This window comes from Acipenser ruthenus, unplaced genomic scaffold, assembly GCF_902713425.1.
Source record: "Acipenser ruthenus unplaced genomic scaffold, fAciRut3.2 maternal haplotype, whole genome shotgun sequence".
Classification (NCBI taxonomy): domain Eukaryota; kingdom Metazoa; phylum Chordata; class Actinopteri; order Acipenseriformes; family Acipenseridae; genus Acipenser; species Acipenser ruthenus.
Genome location: NW_026708265.1, coordinates 14,685 through 38,820, shown reverse-complemented (window position 1 = coordinate 38,820; position 24,136 = coordinate 14,685). Strand labels below are relative to the sequence as shown.

Below are 24,136 nucleotides of genomic sequence, written 5' to 3'. Positions count from 1 at the left end.
ACAGAGAGGTCTGGTAAAGCATAGGGAAGCATTGTAAAGCACAGAGAGGGTTGTCTAAAGATGGCACTCACTTTATAAAAGGAATGCAAACTAGAAACATGACCTTTCGAATTTGCAACACTCTATGCAATGTGGCAATAGGGAAGTCATTTCTCCACATGTGATGATGGTATATAAAATATCTTCCGCGTAGTGTGTGGATTTTATTGTGCCTCAAAGCAGCGTGCCTCGTCCAATTCGACACAGACACTGCACTCAATGTTAGGGGAGGAAGCGTGGCCAAAAAAACAACACGCTGGGAGAGATTCACGTGGACATTTCAAGAGGTTGCAGCAATTTAATGATGGTGCTTAAAAAGGGGGGGGGGGCGTGTTGATGTACAGGTCTGGGGGCGGGGCTTCGAAAAGATTTCTGTCGAATTTGGAACAGCGGCGGAGAGCTTCAAACTTCCTGTTACAAAATCCAAGCACACGAGCAGCACAAGAGCAGATGCGAAGAGGGATTTATAAATATATATATATATATAACGATACAAATACAGCGTGTGGGTTCCGTATATAGAACGATACAAATACAGCGTGTGGGTTCCGTATATAGAACGATACAAATACAGCGTGTGGGTTCCGTATATAGAACGATACAAATACAGTGTGTGGGTTTCGTCTTTATTTCATATTCTGCATTTCTCTTCCTCTGGAGTATCTGGAACCAAAAACAAAAGCTGGATTGATTTAACAGTGTGGGATTTAATACAGATCTTGCGTTATAAAGACTAGATCATGTCTAGGATTATTGAAAGTCTGCCGAAGACCCGACAGGAGCGAATGAAAGAAATCGGATTGAAGGTAGGTCCGAGTTTGAGAGAGAGAGAGAGAGAGAGAGAGAGAGAGAGAGAGAGAAAAAAAAAACGCGGTGTGGATTTAATTATAAAAGTGTTTTTTTTGTCAAGGAATCTCTCTGTGATTCCACTTCACAGAGTATAGTTACATTGTTAAAAAGGGTTTGTTGCGAAATGCTACAGAGTTGCTGTTTTTGTCTGGGGGAGGGTAGAGTACTGGTTCGGGGTTTCCATTGTGTATTGCAATAGCGACTGTACTTCCCCGTAGACTGTACAGCGCACGCTGTTGAGAGACTGCGGGGAAGTTTGAGCCACGACACGTTTCCCATGCAGTCGGGAACGCGTCTCTCCCAGTGCTGTATCTGCGGGATGATGAACGGAAAGCTGTTTCACACGAGGCATCCAGCAGCGCAGTCCGACACTTCCACCCAGACACCCTGCCGGGCTATTGTGACGTTTCTATCAGCACAGCGTGATGCATCGTTATTGCGTTACAGCGCCCAGGGGCCAGTCGACTTTCCAACTGGGATAAAGTGTGATGTCTGTCAAACGGAGCAGAGAGTGGCCCGTGTTTATTCGTAAAGGCGCTGCATCACTATCAGGGTCTAGTGCTATATATTATAAAGACATTTCAGAGGGCTGGATCTCATCAATATCAGGGTCTAGTGCTGTATATTACATTATATATTGTAGAAGGAGTCTAGCAGCTGGATGCAGATGCTGCTCTTGTTTTGAGTGGAAGCCGTAGGGAATGTTAAGGCAGTAGCGGAGCCTCGTGTGCAGAGATCATGTTTCACAGGTAGACTCAGAAAAACAGAGCAGTGCCAGTGTGTTCTGAGCGGGACATTGAGGGAACTCCGGGGGGGTTTGTTAGGGTCTGCTGAGGGAGGGAGGGGGGTACAGAGTCAGACCCCTCTATTCTGAAACTCAGCAGCAGGGGCTCCTTCCAGTTTAACTTGAACACTTTCAGTCTGCCCAGCTGTTCAGGCCTGTGCATTATAGTGAAGCTCAGTCTTCAGTTCCATTGTGATTTGCAGCTGTTTGTGTTTCATGTAACCTCAGTGCTTTGAGGATTGGAAGTCAGAGCTCTTTGCTGTTTTTGTTCAGACAGGGTCATTGTTTTGCCACGGAGTTCATTGCAAGCAGTGCTTGTGGAACTGTTTGAGTTCCGGCACTTCTCCATGTAGTTAGAGCTTTGCTTTGCATGGTACATTACGCTTTGTGAAGCCTGCGTAATTACACAGGCATGCAAACCAGAACAGCGCTTTCATTCTAGTGTGTGGGTCTGTCTGTGTGTCTAACGCTCTCACAATTATAAACACACGATCACTCACCCGTCTGTGTGTGTGTGTGAGAAATGGTCTGGTCAGGTTCCTGCGTCAGTCAGTGCAATGTGAAGGAGGATCAGTGGGTGTTTTTAGAGCACTGTGTAGGTACAGCACTGTTGATTCATAGTGAAGAGATGATAATGGAACTTCTCCAAACTGCCCACACTGCAGAAAGTTCAAACACTCGAAGCACAATGCCTTCAGCGGCACTGAAAATGAAGGTAGAAGTTCATTAGTTATTTATTTCCGATGTGTTCCCAATAGCAGCGCAGGTCCTTCTTATGTGCCTCCCCATCTGTGCATTGTCTTAAGAATCATTTGAATAAGGAAACGCACTTCGCATCCTCTTTAGGAAAGCGCCCATACTCTCCTGTCCTTCCCCTCTACCTCTCCCCCTCTCTCTCCTCCCTCTTATCTCCCACACAACGATCTGGACACCACTCGCAGTGTACCTGTGTTGAATTTCTATTTGCATTGCTTAAGCCAGCTGTTCCAGAGATCCTGTTTCAAATGGTTTAGTGACGCTTTGCTGAGCTCTCTGTGAATGTTAATGCCTCCAGAATGGAGGACAGTGAATGAGACTCCTGCTGCCAGGAGTCAGCAGAGTGTCTCAGTATTACCAGAGCAGGACTCGCAGCGCTGCAAAGCAGTGACTGCATGGGAGCTTTATCACGAGGGTGAAGGAAATGACTTGACTTTACTGTCTATCTGATTAGGGGGCTATCTTTCGGGTTTCATAACAAGTTCAAACTCAACAAAGCCTGGCTTGTTATCACGTTGTCCAAAGCAGAGACAAAAAAACAAAAACTGACCTTGTTTCTTTTTATTAGCTTAAACTCCTGGCTCCTGATCATTTCAATATTATTATTAATAATAATAGACTTGAGGGGAGCTCTGAACCCCAGGACTGGGTGCAGCAGCAGCAGCAGCAGCAGGGCTAGTGTGAGTTTCTAACCCTGCTCAAACTCCTGGCTCCTGATCATTTCAATATTAATAATAATAGACTTCATTGAGGGGAGCTCTGAACCCCAGGACTGGGTGCAGCAGCAGCAGCAGCAGCAGCAGCAGGGCTAGTGTGAGTTTCTAACCCTGCTCAAACTCCTGGCTCCTGATCATTTCAATATTAATAATACTAGACTTCATTGAGGGGAGCTCTGAGCCCCAGGACTGGGTGCAGCAGCAGCAGCAGGGGGAGTGCAGTTTGAAGTCCTGCAGTCTCTTGGCATGGCATGGGTCAGACCAAGCAGCCCGTTTGTTTCTGAGTGACTGTTTCCAGCAGCTCACATCATGGCTGTTCGATGTGTTATCAGCCTGCGCCGGGGGGTCTGTGGCTGGGAAGCCGTCTCAGAATCGGGTCTGTTTAATATCAAGAGTGCGCTGCGCTCACAGGGAGCCGTGACTGAATTACAGCATTGAGAGGAGGAGGGGAAGAGAAGGAAGGGCTTATTGAATTACAGAGAGAGAGAGAGAGAGAGAGAGAGAGAGAGAGAGAGAGAGAGAGAGAGAGAGAGAGAGAGAGAGAGAGAGAGAGAGAGAGAGGAGTGATTCTTTAACTAAGGGTTTGGATAATGAATAGCAGTGGGTTTGGTTAAGCTATAAAAGCACCTTTTGAAGGTTGAAGCTTGAAAAGCATTAATAAGAGGATGGAGTTTCACTGTGAAGAGCAGTGAACACAACACAGCCATTGAGAGCGCTGGACAATCACACAGGAGTGGTGTGTGTGACTCCCGGCTCAGACAGGGCTGCATTGTGTGTGCAGGATAGACAGGTGTGCAGTTTCACTGGGCTGCAGTGTGTGTGTGTGTGTGTGTGTGTGTGTGTGTGTGTGTGTGTGTGTGTGCGCAGGATAGACAGGTGTGCAGTTTCACTGGGCTGCAGTGTGTGCGTGTGTGTGCGTGTGTGCGCGCGTGCAGGATAGACAGGTGCACATTTTCTCTGGGCTGCTCCTGTGTTTCAGTGTTAAACTGTCTTCACACACAATGAGAGCGCGGAGCAGGAATTCGTATTCATCTTTGTGTTTCACTTCTGGATTATTTGTTGTCTTTGTCGAGTCCTGTAACTGGAACCCTGTTTCCCAGGAACACGGTCCTGTTTCTACAAAGCAGATCAGTGAGACACCTGGCACTGCAGACTAACACAATCTCAGCCATCTGCCTGGGAGTCTGCTGCTGAGATGAATACAGTCGGGTGCCTTCAGTGTCACACAGAGTGCAGGTTGTAACACAGAGTCTGTATCGGATTCTATTCTGCTGTTCATCTGCAGCGTTCAAGAAGATCTTCTACTGACAGGGCAAAAGCAACTGGCCCCCACAGGGTTAATATTGCCCCCTCCCTCTCCTTTGATCTCCTCTCCCCAGGACACGCCTGCATGAGGCCCCCATGAGAGAGAGCGAGCGGGAGAATGAAACAAAGAAAGAAAGTCAAGTGACTTGTAGAGAATTGGAGCAGTCTCTGAAAGCTCCCTGGGGTTGAGATGGCTCCTCTGTTACTCGGGTGCAGTGTTAGGATTGAAAACGTTGCTGCTGGCTTATTCCATGTGTATTGAATCTTGCGGAAGCCCACTTGCGCGTTTCTGCCTTCTTTGCAGTGCAGTCTGGGATTTTGCACAGTATTTTGGGAGTGCATGAAAACCAAACAGAGCAAGGGAGGAGGCGGCTCCTGCGGTTGAGTCCCTGGCCACTGAAATGAACTGAGCTGCTCCTGCTTCATATTGTGTTACAGGAGGTGCTAATGGGATCTGCATGTGTCCCTGATCAGGGATACAGTCTGGAGAAGCACGCCTTGGAGGGGGGGGTGCTATTGCTTGGATGGGGGGGTGCTATTGCTCCTGTAACTAGACACTGACAAATGATGTTTGTTTTTTTGGTTTTCTGTGCAGGTTTTGCAATATAAACACTGTATCCAAGGCAACCGAAAAGAGGAAGTTAGCTGTTAACTTCCTGTTTAAAAAAGTCAAAGCTTTGTGTTTGTTTCAGAAATGGGCAGATTGTCCCCGACTTCAACTTCGAATTCATACAGTGCAGGAGTGCATAGCGGAGAGTCATACCTAACAATATATAATATACAGCACTCGACCCCGAGAGTGATGCGATCCAGCCCTCCGAAATGTCTTTATAATATACAGCACTAGACCCTGATATTGATGCGATCCAGCCCTCTGAAATGTCTTTATAATATACAGCGCTAGACCCTGATAGTGATGCGATCCAGCCCTCTGAAATGTCTTTATAATATACAGCACTAGACCCTGATATTGATGCGATCCAGCCCTCTGAAATGTCTTTATAATATACAGCACTAGACCCTGATAGTGATGCGATCCAGCCCTCTGAAATGTCTTTATAATATACAGCACTAGACCCTGATATTGATGCGATCCAGCCCTCTGAAATGTCTTTATAATATACAGCACTAGACCCTGATAGTGATGCGATCCAGCCCTCTGAAATGTCTTTATAATATACAGCACTAGACCCTGATAGTGATGCGATCCAGCCCTCTGAAATGTCTTTATAATATACAGCACTAGACCCTGATAGTGATGAGATCCAGCCCTCTGAAATGTCTTTATAATATACAGCACTAGACCCTGATAGTGATGAGATCCAGCCCTCTGAAATGTTGGGGTGATCCAGCTGTCTTTGTATCGGAAGGCTGGATCCCAATGCGGAGTGTGTCCCGTTTTCATTGCGTTTGTTCCTGTGCAGAATAAAGAGAAGGAGCGCATGAAGGAGAGGGAGAAGGAGGCGAGGGAGAGGGAGGCACGCTACACCAACGGACACCTCTTCACCTCGATCACAGTGTCAGGAACCACGCTGTGCTCCGCATGCAACAAGAGCATCACTGCCAAGGAGGCGCTGAGCTGCCCTAGTGAGTGACACCCAGTGTGTGTGTGTGTGTCAGTGTGTGTGTGTGTGTGTGTGAGTCAGTGTGTGTGTGTGTGCGTCAGTGTGTGTGTGTATCTCAGTGTGTGTATCAGTGTGTGTATCTCAGAGTGTGTATGTCAGAGTGTGTGCATCAGTGTGTGTGTGTGTGCGTCAGTGTGTGTGTGTGTGTGTGTGCATCAGTGTGTGTGTGTGTGTGTGTGTGCGTGTGTGTGTGTGTCAGTGCGTGTGTGTGTGTGTCAGTGCGTGTGTGTGTGTGTCAGTGCGTGTGTGTGTGTGTGTCAGTGCGTGTGTGTGTGTGTGTGTCAGTGCGTGTGTGTGTGTCAGTGTGTGTATCTCAGTGTGTGTGTGTCAGTGTGTACTGTGTGCTTCACCTCCTATCAGGGAGCGGTCCGCTCTTCACTGTGACTCACACACAGGAGTCGGGATACAGAGCTTCAGAGCTCAGGGGTATTCAGAGTGAAACTCATGTACCAGCTGGCAGCTTTGTGATTTCATCAGAGCATTTCACAGCCCTGGACTGCCCCACACTGCCCCATTCACGGCATGCGTATTTAGAATAAGAAGTAGATTACTCTGAGCAGCTGTTTCATCTGAGCTTGACTTGTGCTTTGCTGTTTGCAAACATTATGCAAATTATTTTCTCTATTATAAATGACATCTGCACAGTTCAAAGCAAGTTCCTATACCCCTCTCCCTCTCTCCCTCCCTCCCTCCCTCTCTCTCTCTCTCTCTCCCTCCCTCTCTCTCTCCCTCCCTCTCTCTCTCTCTCTCTCCCGCTCTCTCTCCTCTGCACTGCACAGTGCCTCTGTGTGCCAGTCTTGCTTCAGTGTTACAAGAGCTCCTTGTGTAGAGAGCTGAGCAGCTGTGTGAACCAGAGACTGACTCTCACCTCCGCGACGGCAACTGCTGACAAACTGTAGAGAGCGAGAGAGGGAGGAGTTCACAACTAAAACAGCAGCTCTATACAATATTTCATTCCAGCTGTCTAAACAAGCCCAGCCTCTGTTGCAGCGCAGTACAGAACGAGGCAACACTCAATACAGCTCCGTGTTTAATGTTTACACAGCCTTTAACCTCCCTCCCTCCTCTTCTCTCCTCTCTCCCTCCTCCTCCTCCTCCTCTCTGCTCTGCAACCCTTCCAACACCAGCTTGTGCATTTCAGACAGCTGTCTGATATCATAACGGCTCTAATCGTGCTCTTCAACACAGAGGGAGGGTTTTCTGCAGCAGTGTGTTGAAAGTCCTGTGGCTTCACTCCGAAACGAGGAGAACGGCAGCAGAAATCTCTCACGGCTTGGGATTTTCTATCTCAATAAGAAGGTGTTTTTCGTGTCGGTCGTGTTTTTCTCAGAGTTGTCCGCAGTCGTACAGTAGATGCGATCCCTTTGTGAAATGATTAGACTCGGGGGAGCTGGCAGTAGAAGTGTTCAGGATTAATAAACCTGAAGGAAGCGGCAGTGAAAGGGTTAAGGGCTGTGCGTGCTCAGTGTGAACTCGTTCTCGCTCTGATGGAGGTGGTGGGTGGATTGTTATTGCAGGGGTCGCCCACACGCTCTGCACAATACCAGCTCTGTGCTGCATGGCTGTGCTGGCATGCCTGCTGAAGGACTGGGCTTGATAGACAGGACTCCGCCACTGCATGCAGCTCATTGTTATTGTATTTCTTGCTCTTATTGTATTACTTGTATTGTAACACTTGAAATGTATTTGCTTACGATTGTAAGTCACCCTGGATAAGGGCGTCTGCTAAGAAATAAATAATAATAATAATAATAATAATAATAATAATAATAATAATAATAATTCTGCACTGCAGGGCTTTCAAGCTTCTCCCCTACTTTACTGTGCAACGTTATTGGCCACACGTTACAGAGAGTTGGCTAAATGGAATTATATATATATATATATATATAGTTTGTTTTTTTTTTCTTGACAAGTTGGTCTCCCAGGAGTGTGAGTTCGAGGGGCAGGGAGGCAGTGTGGCTGGGTTAGACTCTTTGAAAAGCAGGCTGTTGAAATCTTCATGCAGGGAGTGTGAGTTCGAGGGGCAGGGAGGCAGTGTGGCTGGGTTAGACTCTTTGAAAAGCAGGCTGTTGATATCTTCATGCAGGGAGTGTGAGTTCGAGGGGCAGGGAGGCAGTGTGGCTGGGTTAGACTCTTTGAAAAGCAGGCTGTTGAAATCTTCATGCAGGGAGTGTGAGTTCGAGGGGCAGGGAGGCAGTGTGGCTGGGTTAGACTTTGAAAAGCAGGCTGTTGAAATCTTCATGCAGGGAGTGTGAGTTCGAGGGGCAGGGAGGCAGTGTGGCTGGGTTAGACTCTTTGAAAAGCAGGCTGTTGAAATCTTCATGCAGGATCACATTGCAGGTCACTTCCTTTAAACATCAAGAGTCATAAATCTGCTGTAAAAAACAGGTGGGTGGAAGAGAAACAGAGGGAGAGAAACAGAGAGGCGAGGGAGGGTACGAAAGGAGAGCTTTGCAATTTAAAAAAAAAAAACAAAAAAAACACAGAATTGAAACTACATGTTAATAAACCCTGACGTGCTTGGATTACAAAAGTGATTCCTTCACTCCTCCCCCGCAGCCAGGCTGAACGCTGTTAATACTGAGGCTGGCTGCTCCCCAGCTAGTGCGGAATCTCTTTAGAAGCCAGCTAAATCTGCAACACTTTATCACTATTGCTAAACCATAATGCCTTCGAAGAAAAAAGAATCCGAGACTTGAAGGAGCTTAGATCATGTTATTATAAAGCAGTCTGTCCCCCTCCTTCCTCAGACAGACGCAGCGAGATCAGGGCAGTACGTTGAACTCTGCCACACAGTGTGTGTGTGTGTGTGTGTGTGTGTGTGTGTGTGGGGGGACTGTGCAGAATGATCATTAATAAGGGACACTCTCCACACACGTCTCGCTTCACCTTATTAGAAAGAGAAGGACAAACTCATGAACTGCTGTTCAGCATCAGAGCGTGTGGGTCCTGTGCGGGGAGGACGTGTGTACACAGTGTAATGAGACAAGTGTGTGTTTGAAGTGCTTACAGCTTCAGGGCACTAACTAAACACACACTGACACACACACACAGACCTATCCCTACACACACTGACACACACACTGACACACTGACACACACACTGACACACACACACTGACCCATCCCTACACACACTGACACACACGCACACTGACACACACACACACAGACCCATCCCTACACACACTGACACACACACTGACACACACACACAGACCCATCCCTACACACACTGACACACACGCACACTGACACACACACACAGACCTATCCCTACACACACTGACACACACACACAGACCCATCCCTACACACACTGACACACACACTGACACACACACACAGACCCATCCCTACACACACTGACACGCACACACAGACCTATCCCTACACACACACACACACACACACACACAGCAACTATACCACAGCTTTCCACAAGTCAGCTCTGCACAAAGAGCTCTGTATTAGTGGCGCTCCGAGTCATAAACAGAACGTACAAAGTGGATCCCTTTGAAGAGAGTCGCTGGCTGTAGGAATGAGAGCGTTGCTGAACTCGCCTCCATGGAAGTCCTGCAGGCCTGCATCACACGAACACACGGCACAGCCACAGATTGCAGGCACCTGCCATAACACCGTCAGGACCAGAGACAGCCAGGGCGGCCCTCATTCCAGTTTGTCACGAGGAAGGCCTGTGTGTCTGGGAATGTAAAGACCTCAGAGGTCAGTGTGTGTGTTTATCGTGAAGCGCAGGGAGGTGCGAGTGGTTTTGCTGACAGCAGGGGGTGCTGTTGTCTGAGTTTTTCAGGGTTTGCTGTTTTTTTAGGAAGTGACTTCAGCAGCTGCTGATTCTCATGTGTGTGTGTTTTTCTGCTTTTCTTCTTCTTTTCTTAACCGCTGACATCAGGCAGATGAAATATCGGAGTCTGTCCGCTTGTGCTGTTCCAGCACACATGGCCTCGTCGTGTTCAGTGCAGCTACAGAGTTTATTCACGGCAGTGTGTTTCTGTTGTGCGTTTCAAGAAATAGCCGTTCATTCATTTCCAGACTGCTGGAGTATCAAATGGAAATGCTGACCTTCTTTGCTTCAGGTTTTGTAACATACATTTATTTAGCCTTAAGAACAAAGTTAATAACAGTGGAATATTCCAGGCTGAAAATCTTAACCCAAGTAAAATATTTGAATTCTAACATTGTCTTTTTTATGTTGTGTTAAGTGTCTGTTAGAAACTACATAGACTCAGCAACAGGAGGCTTTCTCGTACATTACAAAAACAATGGGAGTTAATTTGACAGACGCGAGTATAGAGCTGTTCCTGGAGAGGGTTCTGTGTTTGCTGCCTCCACTGCTCCCTCCCTCTCTCTCCCTCCCTCACTCTCTCTCTCTCTCTCTCTCCCTTCCTCCCTCTCTCTCCCTCCCTCACTCTCTCTCTCTCTCTCTCTCTCTCTCTCTCCCTTGCTCTCTCCCTGTCGCTCTCCCTCACTCTCTGCCTCGCTCTCTCCCTCGCGCTCTTTGTCACTCTCCCTCGCTCTCTGCCTCGCTCTCACTCTCGCTCTCCCTCGCTCTCGCTCCCTCTCTCTCCCTCTCTCTTGCTCTCCCTCTCTTTCCCTCTCACTCTCTCCCTCGCGCTCTCTGTTCCTCTCCCTCGCTCTCTCCCTCGCTCTCTCTGTTGCTCTCCCTCTCCCTCGCTCTCTCCCTCGCTCTCTCTGTTGCTCTCCCTCCCTCGCTCTCTCCCTCGCTCTCTCTGTTGCTCTCACTCCCTCGCTCTCTCCCTCGCTCTCTCTGTTGCTCTCACTCCCTCGCTCTCTCCCTCCCTCTCTCTCTAGACTGGAAACCCCCTCCCCCTCCTTGCTGTGTTTCCTGTCTGCTGTGAGATGTGGACAGGAAGTGAAACTTCTCCAAGATCAACAGGGAAAGGGGAGGTCTCTCACCACTCCACCTCTAATAGCCCTGCTGGAACTGGGCTTCAGAACTACCCTCAATTAAGAATAGTATTGAAATGATCAGGAGCCAGGAGTTTAATGTTAAATAGATTGCTTCTCCCCATTTCAATAATACACCTGAATAAGAGGAGCTCTGAACCCCAGGACTGGGTGCAGCAGCAGCAGCAGCAGCAGGGCTAGTGTGAGTTTCTAACCCTGCTCAAACTCCTGGCTCCTGATCATTTCAATATTAATAATAATAATACTAGACTTCATTGAGAGGAGCTCTGAACCCCAGGACTGGGTGCAGCAGCAGCAGCAGCAGGGCTTGTGTGAGTTTCTAACCCTGCTCAAACTCCTGGCTCCTGATCATTTCAATATTAATAATAATAATACTAGACTTCATTGAGGGGAGCTCTGAACCCCAGGACTGGGTGCAGCAGCAGCAGGGCTAGTGTGAGTTTCTCACCCTGCTGTCCCCACATTCTTTTTTAAGCGCTGTGAATCCCAGAATCTTGCATTAAAATAATTCCACCCTTTGTCTGTCTCTTGCTAACTCTGTGTCTGTATCTCTGTGTGTGTCTCTCTCTCTCTTTCTCTCTGATCCTCCCCTCCTGTTTTGCAGCCTGCAATGTCACCATTCACAACCGCTGCCGGGACACCTTGCCGAACTGCACCAAGATGAAGCAGAAAGTGAGTCTGGAGCTTGAAGCCGGGAGGAGCCACAGTGACACAGCGTGACTTTACCAGCATTAACACTGAATTATACACACAGTGACACAGCATGCCTTTACCAGCATTAACACTGAATTATACACACAGTGACACAGCATGACTTTACCAGCATTAACACTGAATTATACACACAGTGACACAGCATGACTTTACCAGCATTAACACTGAATTATACACACAGTGACACAGCATGGCTTTACCAGCATTAACACTGAATTATACACACAGTGACACAGCATGACTTTACCAGCATTAACACTGAATTATACACACAGTGACACAGCATGACTTTACCAGCATTAACACTGAATTATACACACAGTGACACAGCATGACTTTACCAGCATTAACACTGAATTATACACACAGTGACACAGCATGACTTTACCAGCATTAACACTGAATTATACACACAGTGACACAGCATGACTTTACCAGCATTAACACTGAATTATACACACAGTGACACAGCATGACTTTACCAGCATTAACACTGAATTATACACACAGTGACACAGCATGACTTTACCAGCATTAACACTGAATTATACACACAGTGACACAGCATGACTTTACCAGCATTAACACTGAATTATACACACAGTGACACAGCATGGCTTTACCAGCATTAACACTGAATTATACACACAGTGACACAGCATGACTTTACCAGCATTAACACTGAATTATACACAGTGACACAGCATGACTTTACCAGCATTAACACTGAATTATACACAGTGACACAGCGTGACTTTACCAGCATTAACACTGAATTATACACACAGTGACACAGCGTGACTTTACCAGCATTAACACTGAATTATACACACAGTGACACAGCATGACTTTACCAGCATTAACACTGAATTATACACACAGTGACACAGCATGACTTTACCAGCATTAACACTGAATTATACACACAGGACAGCATGATAATACCAATCACAACACATTATGTGTTTGTTTGTGTTTTTCTTTTTCAGCAGCAAAAGTTAGCCCTGGTGCGGAACAGCTCAGCCATTCAGAATGTGGCCCTTCGCAATAAGTGTAAGTCAGCTGTTTGCATTGACAGCCTTGTGTGGTGTGTTCGTGTTAACAGAAAATATCACAGAGGAAAATCTTCAGAACACAGTGAGTCTGAGTGTTCTGTCTATAGAATGAGAATGGAGCTCCTGGTGTTCTATAGAATGAGAATGAAGCTCCTGGTGTTCTAAATGACAAAATCATTCCCAGGGCTGCAGTGCTCTCTGGTGGATCTTACCTGGAACTGCAAGAGATAGTTTGTTAGCAGTCCTGTTTGAGATTCCTCACCACTAGGGTCCAGTGTTCAGGGGGACATATTAATGGTTACACTGGGCTGTATCTGCTGTGGAGTTTAGACATGATTGAGAGCGCTACTGAGACACAGGGCTGCTTGAAACTCATATTAAGAAGTTCTCAGGATGTGACACTGATTTGCAAAGTGAATGTGAACGAGGAGGGGGGGGAGAGGGAGGAGGAACGCAGTGCTGGTTGGGTTTGCTGATTGATCAGCTTCTTGATGTCTCCCTTCTCTCCTCACAGCCCCCATGAACGCGAGGGAGCGCCCCAGCTCAGCCATCTATCCCTCGGACAGTTTACGCCAGTCCCTGCTGGGGTCACGCAGAGTTCGATCAGGGCTGCTCTCCAAGAGCGTCTCCACCAACAACATCGCAGGGTGAGCGAGAGGGAGAGGGGCTGACAACTGTGCCCTTATATATATATATATATATATATACACACACACACAAGCAATCCAGCTACATGTGTGAGAGAGGAGGGGCATTGGGGAGGGGGGGCTCTGTAAACTAGATCTATTGTATATGCAGGTAATCCAGCTACAAGAAGAAGAAACTAACAATTGTATAATTGAACCTGGTCACGGTTTTGTTGTTTGTTTTTCTCCAGTGTACCTAACAGGAATCCTCTCTCCCTCTCTCTCCTCCTCTCCTCCTCTCTCCCCCCCTCCCTCTCTCCTCTCTCTCCCCCCCTCTCTCTCTCTCTCTCTCTCTCTCTCTCTCTGTCTCTCTCCTCTCTCTCTCTCTCTCTCCTCTCTCTCTCTCTCTCTCTCTGTCTCTCTCTCTGTCTCTCTCTCTCTCTCTCTCTCTCCTCTCTCTCTCTCTCTGTCTCTCTCTCTGTCCTCTCTCTCTCTCTCTCTCCTCTCTCTCTCTCTCTCTCTCTCTCTCTCTCTCTCTCTCTGGCTCTCTCTCTCTCACTCTCTCTCTCTCTCTCTCTCTCTCTCTCCCCCTCTCTCTCTCTCTCTCTCTCTCTCTCTCTCTCTCTCTCTCTCTCACTCTCTCTCTCTCTCTCTCTCTCTCTCTCAGAATCTGAATGAAGACGCTCCGTTGGGCCTGCGTCGGATTCTCTCCCAGTCCACAGATTCACTGAACTTCAGAAACAGAGCCATGTCCATCGAGTCCCTCAACGATGAAGGTGAGGAGAGGGAGAGATGAACTTCAAATCAAATCCAATTAACTCAACTCGGGTCTAAATCAAAGTAGTGTGTTCTCTGTGATTGACCCTCCTCCTCCCTGTAGTGTGTTGTGTGTGTGATTGACCCTCCTCCCTCCCTGTAGTGTGTTCTGTGATTGACCCTCCTCCCTCCCTGTAGTGTGTTGTGTGTGTGATTGACCCTCCTCCCTCCCTGTAGTGTGTTGTGTGTGTGATTGACCCTCCTCCCTCCCTGTAGTGTGTTCTGTGATTGACCTCCTCCCTCCTGTAGTGTGTTGTGTGTGATTGACCCTCCTCCCTCCCTGTAGTGTGCTGTGTGTGTGATTGACCCTCCTCCCTCCCTGTAGTGTGCTGTGTGTGATTGACCCTCCTCCCTCCCTGTAGTGTGTTCTCTGTGATTGACCCTCCTCCCTCCCTGTAGTGTGTTGTGTGTGTGTGATTGACCCTCCTCCCTCCCTGTAGTGTGTTCTCTGTGATTGACCCTCCTCCCTCCCTGTAGTGTGCTGTGTGTGATTGACCCTCCTCCCTCCCTGTAGTGTGTTGTGTGTGTGATTGACCCTCCTCCCTCCCTGTAGTGTGCTGTGTGTGATTGACCCTCCTCCCTCCCTGTAGTGTGTTCTCTGTGATTGACCCTCCTCCCTCCCTGTAGTGTGCTGTGTGTGATTGACCCTCCTCCCTCCCTGTAGTGTGTTCTCTGTGATTGACCCTCCTCCCTCCCTGTAGTGTGTTGTGTGTGTGATTGACCCTCCTCCCTCCCTGTAGTGTGTTCTGTGATTGACCCTCCTCCCTCCCTGTAGTGTGTTGTGTGTGATTGACCCTCCTCCCTCCCTGTAGTGTGTTCTCTGTGATTGACCCTCCTCCCTCCCTGTAGTGTGCTGTGTGTGATTGACCCTCCTCCCTCCCTGTAGTGTGATTGACCCTCCTCCCTCCCTGTAGTGTGTTGTGTGTGTGATTGACCCTCCTCCCTCCCTGTAGTGTGCTGTGTGTGATTGACCCTCCTCCCTCCCTGTAGTGTGCTGTGTGTGATTGACCCTCCTCCCTCCCTGTAGTGTGCTGTGTGTGATTGACCCTCCTCCCTCCCTGTAGTGTGTTCTGTGATTGACCCTCCTCCCTCCCTGTAGTGTGTTGTGTGTGTGATTGACCCTCCTCCCTCCCTGTAGTGTGCTGTGTGTGATTGACCCTCCTCCCTCCCTGTAGTGTGTTGTGTGTGTGATTGACCCTCCTCCCTCCCTGTAGTGTGTTGTGTGTGTGATTGACCCTCCTCCCTCCCTGTAGTGTGCTGTGTGTGATTGACCCTCCTCCCTCCCTGTAGTGTGCTGTGTGTGATTGACCCTCCTCCCTCCCTGTAGTGTGTTGTGTGTGATTGACCCTCCTCCCTCCCTGTAGTGTGTTGTGTGTGTGATTGACCCTCCTCCCTCCCTGTAGTGTGTTGTGTGTGTGATTGACCCTCCTCCCTCCCTGTAGTGTGCTGTGTGTGATTGACCCTCCTCCCTCCCTGTAGTGTGTTCTCTGTGATTGACCCTCCTCCCTCCCTGTAGTGTGTTCTCTGTGATTGACCCTCCTCCCTCCCTGTAGTGTGCTGTGTGTGATTGACCCTCCTCCCTCCCTGTAGTGTGTTGTGTGTGTGATTGACCCTCCTCCCTCCCTGTAGTGTGCTGTGTGTGATTGACCCTCCTCCCTCCCTGTAGTGTGTTCTGTGATTGACCCTCCTCCCTCCCTGTAGTGTGTTGTGTGTGTGATTGACCCTCCTCCCTCCCTGTAGTGTGTTGTGTGTGTGATTGACCCTCCTCCCTCCCTGTAGTGTGCTGTGTGTGATTGACCCTCCTCCCTCCCTGTAGTGTGTTCTCTGTGATTGACCCTCCTCCCTCCCTGTAGTGTGCTGTGTGTGATTGACCCTCCTCCCTCCCTGTAGTGTGTTCTCTGTGATTGACCCTCCTCCCTCCCTGTAGTGTGTTGTGTGTGTGATTGACCCTCCTCCCTCCCTGTAGTGTGTTCTGTGATTGACCCTCCTCCCTCCCTGTAGTGTGTTGTGTGTGATTGACCCTCCTCCCTCCCTGTAGTGTGTTCTCTGTGATTGACCCTCCTCCCTCCCTGTAGTGTGCTGTGTGTGATTGACCCTCCTCCCTCCCTGTAGTGTGATTGACCCTCCTCCCTCCCTGTAGTGTGTTGTGTGTGTGATTGACCCTCCTCCCTCCCTGTAGTGTGCTGTGTGTGATTGACCCTCCTCCCTCCCTGTAGTGTGCTGTGTGTGATTGACCCTCCTCCCTCCCTGTAGTGTGCTGTGTGTGATTGACCCTCCTCCCTCCCTGTAGTGTGTTCTGTGATTGACCCTCCTCCCTCCCTGTAGTGTGTTGTGTGTGTGATTGACCCTCCTCCCTCCCTGTAGTGTTGTGTGTGTGTGATTGACCCTCCTCCCTCCCTGTAGTGTGTTGTGTGTGATTGACCCTCCTCCCTCCCTGTAGTGTGTTGTGTGTGATTGACCCTCCTCCCTCCCTGTAGTGTGTTGTGTGTGTGATTGACCCTCCTCCCTCCCTGTAGTGTGCTGTGTGTGATTGACCCTCCTCCCTCCCTGTAGTGTGTTGTGTGTGATTGACCCTCCTCCCTCCCTGTAGTGTGTTGTGTGTGTGATTGACCCTCCTCCCTCCCTGTAGTGTGTTGTGTGTGTGATTGACCCTCCTCCCTCCCTGTAGTGTGTTGTGTGTGTGATTGACCCTCCTCCCTCCCTGTAGTGTGCTGTGTGTGATTGACCCTCCTCCCTCCCTGTAGTGTGGTGTGTGTGATTGACCCTCCTCCTTCTCCCTGGGTTCAGGGGAGCAGTTCTACTCTCAGATGCTGAGTGAGCTCGAGGCGGAGGGGGAGGATTTCGAGGCGGACTCCTGGAGCCTGGCCGTCGACACCAACTTCCTGCAGCAGCAGCGCAAAGACGTGATGAAGAGGCAGGATGTGATCTACGGTGAGGACTGAGAACAGGAGCCGCAGCTCAGCCATTACCTGCAACACTGCCTGTGTGCTGCTCCTCTATAGAGCCACAGCTCAGCCATTACCTGCAACGCTGCCTGTGTGCTGCTCCACTATAGAGCCGCAGCTCAGCCATTACCTGCAATACTGATCTGATACAGAGCTGGTCCAGACGGAGCTGCAGTACTGATGTATTGATTGGTTGGTTGATGGATTGGTTGATGTATTGATTGGTTGCTTGCTGTATTACAGAGCTGCAGTATTGATTGGTTGATGTATTGATTGGTTGATGTTTTACAGAGTTGGTCCAGACGGAGCTGCAGTACTGATGTATTGATTGGTTGGTTGATGGATTGGTTGATGTATTGATTGGTTGCTTGCTGTATTACAGAGCTGCAGTATTGATTGATTGATTGGTTGATGTTTTACAGAGCTGATCCAGACGGAGCTGCACCATGTGCGCACTCTCAGGATCATGGCCGAGGTGTTCCGCAGGGGGATGCTGGAGGAGCTGCAGGTCGAACCCGCGCTCGTCCACGCTGTGTTCCCCTGCCTTGACGAGCTCACCGACATCCACGTCAACTTCCTGTCGCAGCTGCTGCGCCGCAGGAAGGAGTCGCTCGCCGAGGGCAGCCAGAGAAACTTCATCATCACACAGCTCGGAGACATCCTGCTGTCACAGGTACAGAGAGGCGAGGAGGAGAGGAATTTTTAGGCATATTTTAGTATTGCACTTTGTGTGTTTATATACTGTGGATGAACTGAGGATTTGAGGTACACACACTGGGGGCAAGAGATTGAAGTTACACATCCAAGCATATGTATGGGAGACAGCTGTTCAATAAGGGATGGCTAACCTCTCTCTCTCTCTCTCTCTCTCTCTCCTCAGTTCTCTGGCTGCAGTGCTGATAGGATGCGGAAGGCCTATGTGGAGTTCTGCAGTCGACACAACAAGTCAGTGAAGCAGTACAAGGAGCTCCTCGCCAGAGACAAGCGCTTCCAGCAGTTCATCAGGGTGAGTCTGTGCGTGCACCTGCCCGCCTGCCTCTCACTGTGTCTCGCTGTCTCACTGCCTCTCTCACTGTGTCTCGCTGTCTCACTGCCTCTCTCACTGTGTCTCGCTGTCTCACTGCCTCTCTCACTGTGTCTCGCTGTCTCACTGCCTCTCTCACTGTGTCTCGCTGTCTCACTGCCTCTCTCACTGTGTCTCGCTCTCTCACTGCCTCTCTCACTGTATCTCGCTCTCTCACTGTCTCTCTCTCCAGAGGGCGAGTCGTGGGGCTCTGTTGCGTCGCCACGGTGTTCAGGAGTGCATCCTGCTCGTCACACAGAGAGTCACCAAGTACCCCGTCCTCATCGACCGCATCCTGCACAACACCAAAGGTAAGGGAAACGAAACAAGACTGCTCTGTGTGTCTCTGAGAGAGAGACACACACACACACACACACACATACACACAGAGTCAGTCTGTGTGTCTCTGAGAGAGACACACACACACACACACACACAGTCAGTCTGTGTGTCTCTGACTCTCACGCTGTTGGTTCGCTGTGTATCTGTCTGTCTCTTTCTGTCTGTGTCTCTGACTCTGTCTCTCTCAGTGTCTGACGTGTGTGTGTATCTCTGTGTCTGACTCTCTCTGTGGGTTTGCTGTGTGTGTGTACATCTCTCTCTATCTCTCACTCTGTGGGGTTGCTGTATCTCAGGTAATGAGGAGGAGGCTGCAGCCCTGAAGGAGGCCCTGGTTCTGATCCGGGAGCTGCTCAGCTCAGTGGATCAGGAGGTCCATGACCTGGAGAGGACTCAGCGCCTGCAGGAGATCCATGCCCGCCTGGACCCGCGGGCTGAGACTAATGTGCAGGGGAACCGGGCCGAGACCACGGTGCCGGGTTGTGGGGCCTTCCGCAGTGGAGAGATCATGCGCAGGAGGCTGATGCACGAGGGGCCCCTGCTCTGGAAGATTGGCTCCCGGTTCAAGGGTGAGGAAATGGACAGAAAGCCCTCCCCCAGACAAAGCCCCCCCCCAGACAGAGAGATCCCCAGACATTGCGCTATCTCACGCACACTGATACACCTGCACGCTGTCTCGCGCACACTGATACACCTGCACGCTGTCTCGCGCACACCGATACACCTGCACGCTGTCTCGCGCACACCGATACACCTGCACGCTGTCTCGCGCACACCGATACACCTGCACGCTGTCTCGCGCACACTGATACACCTGCACGCTGTCTCGCGCACACTGATACACCTGCACGCTGTCTCGCGCACACTGATACACCTGCACGCTGTCTCGCGCACACTGATACACCTGCACGCTGTCTCGCGCACACTGATACACCTGCACGCTGTCTCGCGCACACTGATACACCTGCACGCTGTCTCGCGCACACTGATACACCTGCACGCTGTCTCGCGCACACTGATACACCTGCACGCTGTCTCGCGCACACTGATACACCTGCACGCTGTCTCGCGCACACTGATACACCTGCACGCTGTCTCGCGCACACTGATACACCTGCACGCTGTCTTGCGCACACTGATACACCTGCACGCTGTCTCGCGCACACCGATACACCTGCACGCTGTCTCGCGCACACTGATACACCTGCACGCTGTCTCGCGCACACTGATACACCTGCACGCTGTCTCGCGCACACTGATACACCTGCACGCTGTCTCGCGCACACTGATACACCTGCACGCTGTCTCGCGCACACTGATACACCTGCACGCTGTCTCGCGCACACTGATACACCTGCACGCTGTCTCGCGCACACTGATACACCTGCACGCTGTCTCGCGCACACTGATACACCTGCACGCTGTCTCGCGCACACTGATACACCTGCACGCTGTCTCGCGCACACTGATACACCTGCACGCTGTCTCGCGCACACTGATACACCTGCACGCTGTCTCGCGCACACTGATACACCTGCACGCTGTCTCGCGCACACTGATACACCTGCACGCTGTCTCGCGCACACTGATACACCTGCACGCTGTCTCACGCACATTGATACACCTGCACGCTGTCTCATGCCTTGCTTGTGGGTTTGTTGCAGATGTCCAGGTCTTGCTGATGACAGATATCTTGGTGTTTCTACAAGAGAAGGACCAGAAATACACCTTCCCCATTCTGGTGAGTCTCTTATTGTGCATGGAGTCTCTGAATAGCACAGCGCAGGGTCAGTGATGCCTCATTTATTACACTGAAACACTGCCAGGCCTGACCCTGCTGCTGCTGCTGCTTGGCTGATCTGTCTGAGATATCTGACAGTGCGAGTGTGTGTGAGTCTGGGAGTGTGCAAGTCTGGGAGTGTGCGAGTCTGGGAGTGTGCAAGTCTGGGAGTGTGCGAGTCTGGGAGTGTGCGAGTCTGGGAGTGTGCGAGTCTGGGAGTGAGTGTGTGTTTGATGTGGTGTTGCTCTGTTTCCAGGATAAGCCCCCTGTGGTTTCTCTGAAGAACTTGATTGTGCGTGACATCGCTAACCAGGAGAGAGGCATGTTCCTGATCTGTGACTCCACCCCCCCGGTGATGTACGAGATCCACTCGGCCTCCCGCGAGGACCGCAACACCTGGATGAAGCTCATCAAGCAGACTGTCAGCAGGTAAGAACAGCCGTGCACACCTGAGACCACGCTCTACACACCTGGGCAGGTAAACCCACCATGCACACACCTGGGCAGGTAAACACTCTGCTATAAACACCTGAGACTGACAGCAAGTAGAGACACTCACCTGAGCAGGTAACTGACCCTCTTGTTTTCCTCTCTCTCTCCCAGCTGTCCTCGTCGGGAGGAGTTTCCTCTGATCGAGACGGAAGACGAGGCTCTGCTGCGCAAACTCAGGGGTGAGGCCGGGCTGGGATGGGCTGGGAGCGTTTGGTCATTTTTCAATCCACAACTATAAAAGTACAGTACTTTAGATTTTATTTTGAGTATTTAGTTTGCGTGTGTAACCCCTCCGCCTTCTCTCCTCTCAGGCGCTATCCAGCAGAAGGACCGGGAGCTGGTGGAGCTGCTGCAGGAGAGGGTCAGCCTGTTCTCAGAGGTGCTGGAGGTCCAGGCTGGGGAGGGGGTCTCGCTCTGCCTCAACACCCGAAACCTGTTCCGAGCAGAGACCCCCGAGGCCCCCCGCGGAGAGAAGCTCATCATGGAGGCTATCCGTGAGGGTAAGTACACCAGACCCACCCACGAGGGCGAGCACGCCGGGGCAGATACAGACTCCTAGTGGAGACACCTTCATCTTGTTTCGCTCCTTATCACGATACCAGTCCCTGTACCAGTGCATCTTATAACACTGTGCTCTTTTATTCTCCTGCTCGTTCACATGTATACCACGCCCCTCTCACCCGCGGGGGGCGATAGTGAGCGTTCGGCTTCATGTCCAGTTTTGTGTTTTGTTTTGTTTCTTCTCAGTGGAGAGACTGGGAGAGCTGCTGGTGGGAACTGGAGTAGAGCTGACGGTTACTGGAGACCAGAATCACAGCCTCCACAGGGGGGAGCCAGAGGGGCAGGCCAGCCTCGCACCCAGTGAGTATCAATCTGTCTGTCTCTGTCTCTCTCTCGCTATCTGTTTTCGTAGTGTCTAAATGTTCCTGTGGTTTTTTTTTTTTTTATAATCTAGATGGAGAGGAAGTGTCGGTCAATGGGACCCACGTATTCTGCAGGACAGACTCGAACCCGGAGCACAGGGTGAGCCACTCAAACCCACTGCCTTCCACACTGTTATTCTATCTTTTACATTAGCAAGTTTGTATTTTCTTTCTGTTCATGTTTGTTTTAATTTTTTTATTTCCTTGGTCAGGATCGGAATGGAAACCGAATGCAAGAGAATTCCAGCAGTGAGGTAACGAGTCTCTGCCCTGCCTTCAGTGAGCCAGTCACTGTGATCAGAGTGGGTGTGTGTGCGTGGGTGTGTGCGTGGGTGTGTGTGTGTGTGCGTGTGTGTGCGTGTGTGTGCGTGTGCGTGTGGGTGTGGGGGTGTGGGTGGACCTGCCTCTCTGTCTGTATTGAGTCTGTGTGCTTGTTTTGCAGGAGGTGTTTCAGAGGCTGGTGAACCTCAATGTGAAGCTCCACGCACTGCAGGTAGGCATTGATACTCTGTAGAGAAGTGAGCTCCACACTGACTGTGTTGCCTTGGGTTTACACAGCTGAGATTGATTCAGGTTTTAAAGGGATCATGATACTGTCTGTATGTGTGCATCTCTCTTTGTGTCTGACTTATCTGTCTGTCTGTGTGTGTGTGTGAGCCTGCTTCTCTCTCTCTGACTCTCTGTCTCCCCCTGCAGGCCGCAGTGTTGCAGCAGGATAGTCTGCTGGAGCTCTGCCAGAGAGGCTGCTCCCTGCCGGGGGGCGTGGCTGGGGGAGAGAGGGGGCGGGACAAGCTGAGCCGCTCCCTGTCACGTGACGGGGGTCTCGATGCTGCCCTGGGGGGGGGCACAGAGCTGGTGCTGCTGCAGAGACAGCACTCGCTGATCCAGGAGGAGCTCTCTCGAACCCGGGGCAGTGAGGCCCGGCTGCGGGACAGCGAGAGGGCCAGGGCAGAGAACGAGAGGCAGCTCAGAGAGCTACGGGAGCACAGCGCCGCCCTGCAGGCCAAACTGGACATTCTGCAGGGGAAGGAGACAGACAAGAGACCCAGGCACAGCCGGCAGAACAGCCTGCCCAACGAGGGAGAGCTGAGGCAGGGCAGCGCGGGGCAGGTACGGCCATAGAGGGGCAGTCAATCAGCCACTACTGCCCCACAGTTACGAATGAGGGGGAAACCCTCCCTGGTGGGGTTTTGGATCCCAGAAACCCCTGCTTTCCTTTCCTCACTCAAGTGCTTCTGGCTTGGGTTGGTTTTGTCATGAGAAATGGCAGAATCTCATTTAAAAAACATTTGATAGTTAGTTTATATTCTGTTACAGCTTTCCGCTGCGATCAGTCCTGCCTTGCTGTGGGATTCTCTCTCTGCGATCGCTCCAGTTTAACCTGTCCCCTTTCACCTTCGACCTCTCAGGCTGCGCGCAGAGGCAGTGAGGGGGACACCGCCATGGGGGCTCCTCTGCCATTGGGCAAGGGCGTGGACCAGACCGACCAATCACAGCGCGTGCATGGAGACTGCAGCGACCCGGAAGCAAACTCTGAGGACGAGGAGGAAGCAGACGAGCTCTCCACAGGGTCAAGCAGTCCGAGAGGTGAGAGGTTGTTTTCCAGTCACCTTTGACCCCAACACAGTGGAATCAGTCCATGAAACAGACCCGCATATTTACGTGATACACGATCTACGTGAGGTTTCTTTGTGTCTGTTTGGTTCTTATTCAGTTCCTCAGCTCCTTCCTTAGCGACACAACATGATTTCAAGGGGTTCCACTTTTTGTCTCTGTTTAAAAAAAATAATCAAGTTTCCTAAACTGAACAGAAACACTAATTTAAAATAACAATAATAAAAGGCGATGACCTCATTCTTTCTTGGTCATTCCCAGAATTCCAGAGGATGCATGACATTCCGGAGGAAAGCGAGTGCGGAGCGGAGCAGCGGGAGGCAGGGACAGACTGAACCCACGACCCCTGTGAACTATGAACTCTGAACCCTGACCCTCAAGAAGAACAAAGTGGAGGAGGACAAAAGAGCGAAACTCAAACCCACGTGCTTCTGAGCAGGCAGCAGAGAACACAGACGGAGGAAGACAGACGAGATCTGAAGACTGGTTTCACTGAAGGAAGGGGGGGGGAGGAGTTTTAAAGTGGGGGGGAGTTTTATAACTAGACTTGAATTACTAGAAACAGACCGGATTTGCTATTTAACTCAAAAACTACACTTTTATATATTATATATTTATGTAAAAATATCAGAAAAACAAATTGCAAAATTATGTTGAAAAAAAAAAAAAGGTTTTCCTGGTTTTATCTGTTCTGCTTTTAGCTGTCATGAAACTGCAAAATTAAATCACATTTCAACCAAATGCA

At 50.2% G+C, this 24,136-nt stretch overlaps 1 protein-coding gene across 1 annotated transcript; it reads left to right on the top strand.

Moving 5' to 3' along the window:
* The first annotated feature begins 380 nt into the window (after positions 1-380).
* On the top strand, positions 381-24,132 carry LOC117970931 (rho guanine nucleotide exchange factor 2-like). The gene is made up of 22 exons (XM_059020510.1): positions 381-845; positions 5,874-6,036; positions 11,629-11,696; positions 12,728-12,791; positions 13,308-13,441; positions 14,087-14,195; positions 17,023-17,166; positions 17,603-17,853; positions 18,061-18,186; positions 18,437-18,554; positions 18,879-19,151; positions 20,247-20,323; positions 20,619-20,791; positions 20,966-21,033; positions 21,166-21,354; positions 21,602-21,715; positions 21,810-21,877; positions 21,990-22,031; positions 22,220-22,270; positions 22,474-22,887; positions 23,187-23,364; positions 23,653-24,132. Exons 1-22 carry the CDS (start codon positions 780-782, stop codon positions 23,724-23,726), a joined length of 2,964 nt encoding a protein of 987 aa, XP_058876493.1. The 5' UTR covers positions 381-779; the 3' UTR covers positions 23,727-24,132.
* Positions 24,133-24,136: the final 4 nt, after the last annotated feature.

Excerpts from the sequence above, each read along its gene's own strand:
- LOC117970931 (XM_059020510.1), top strand. The coding sequence starts at position 780 with ATGTCTAGGATTATTGAAAGTCTGCCGAAGACCCGACAGGAGCGAATG. Across the intron at positions 846-5,873 it reads TGAAAGAAATCGGATTGAAG|AATAAAGAGAAGGAGCGCAT; the intron begins GTAGGTCCGAGT and ends GTTCCTGTGCAG. Across the intron at positions 22,271-22,473 it reads TGAAGCTCCACGCACTGCAG|GCCGCAGTGTTGCAGCAGGA; the intron begins GTAGGCATTGAT and ends CTCCCCCTGCAG.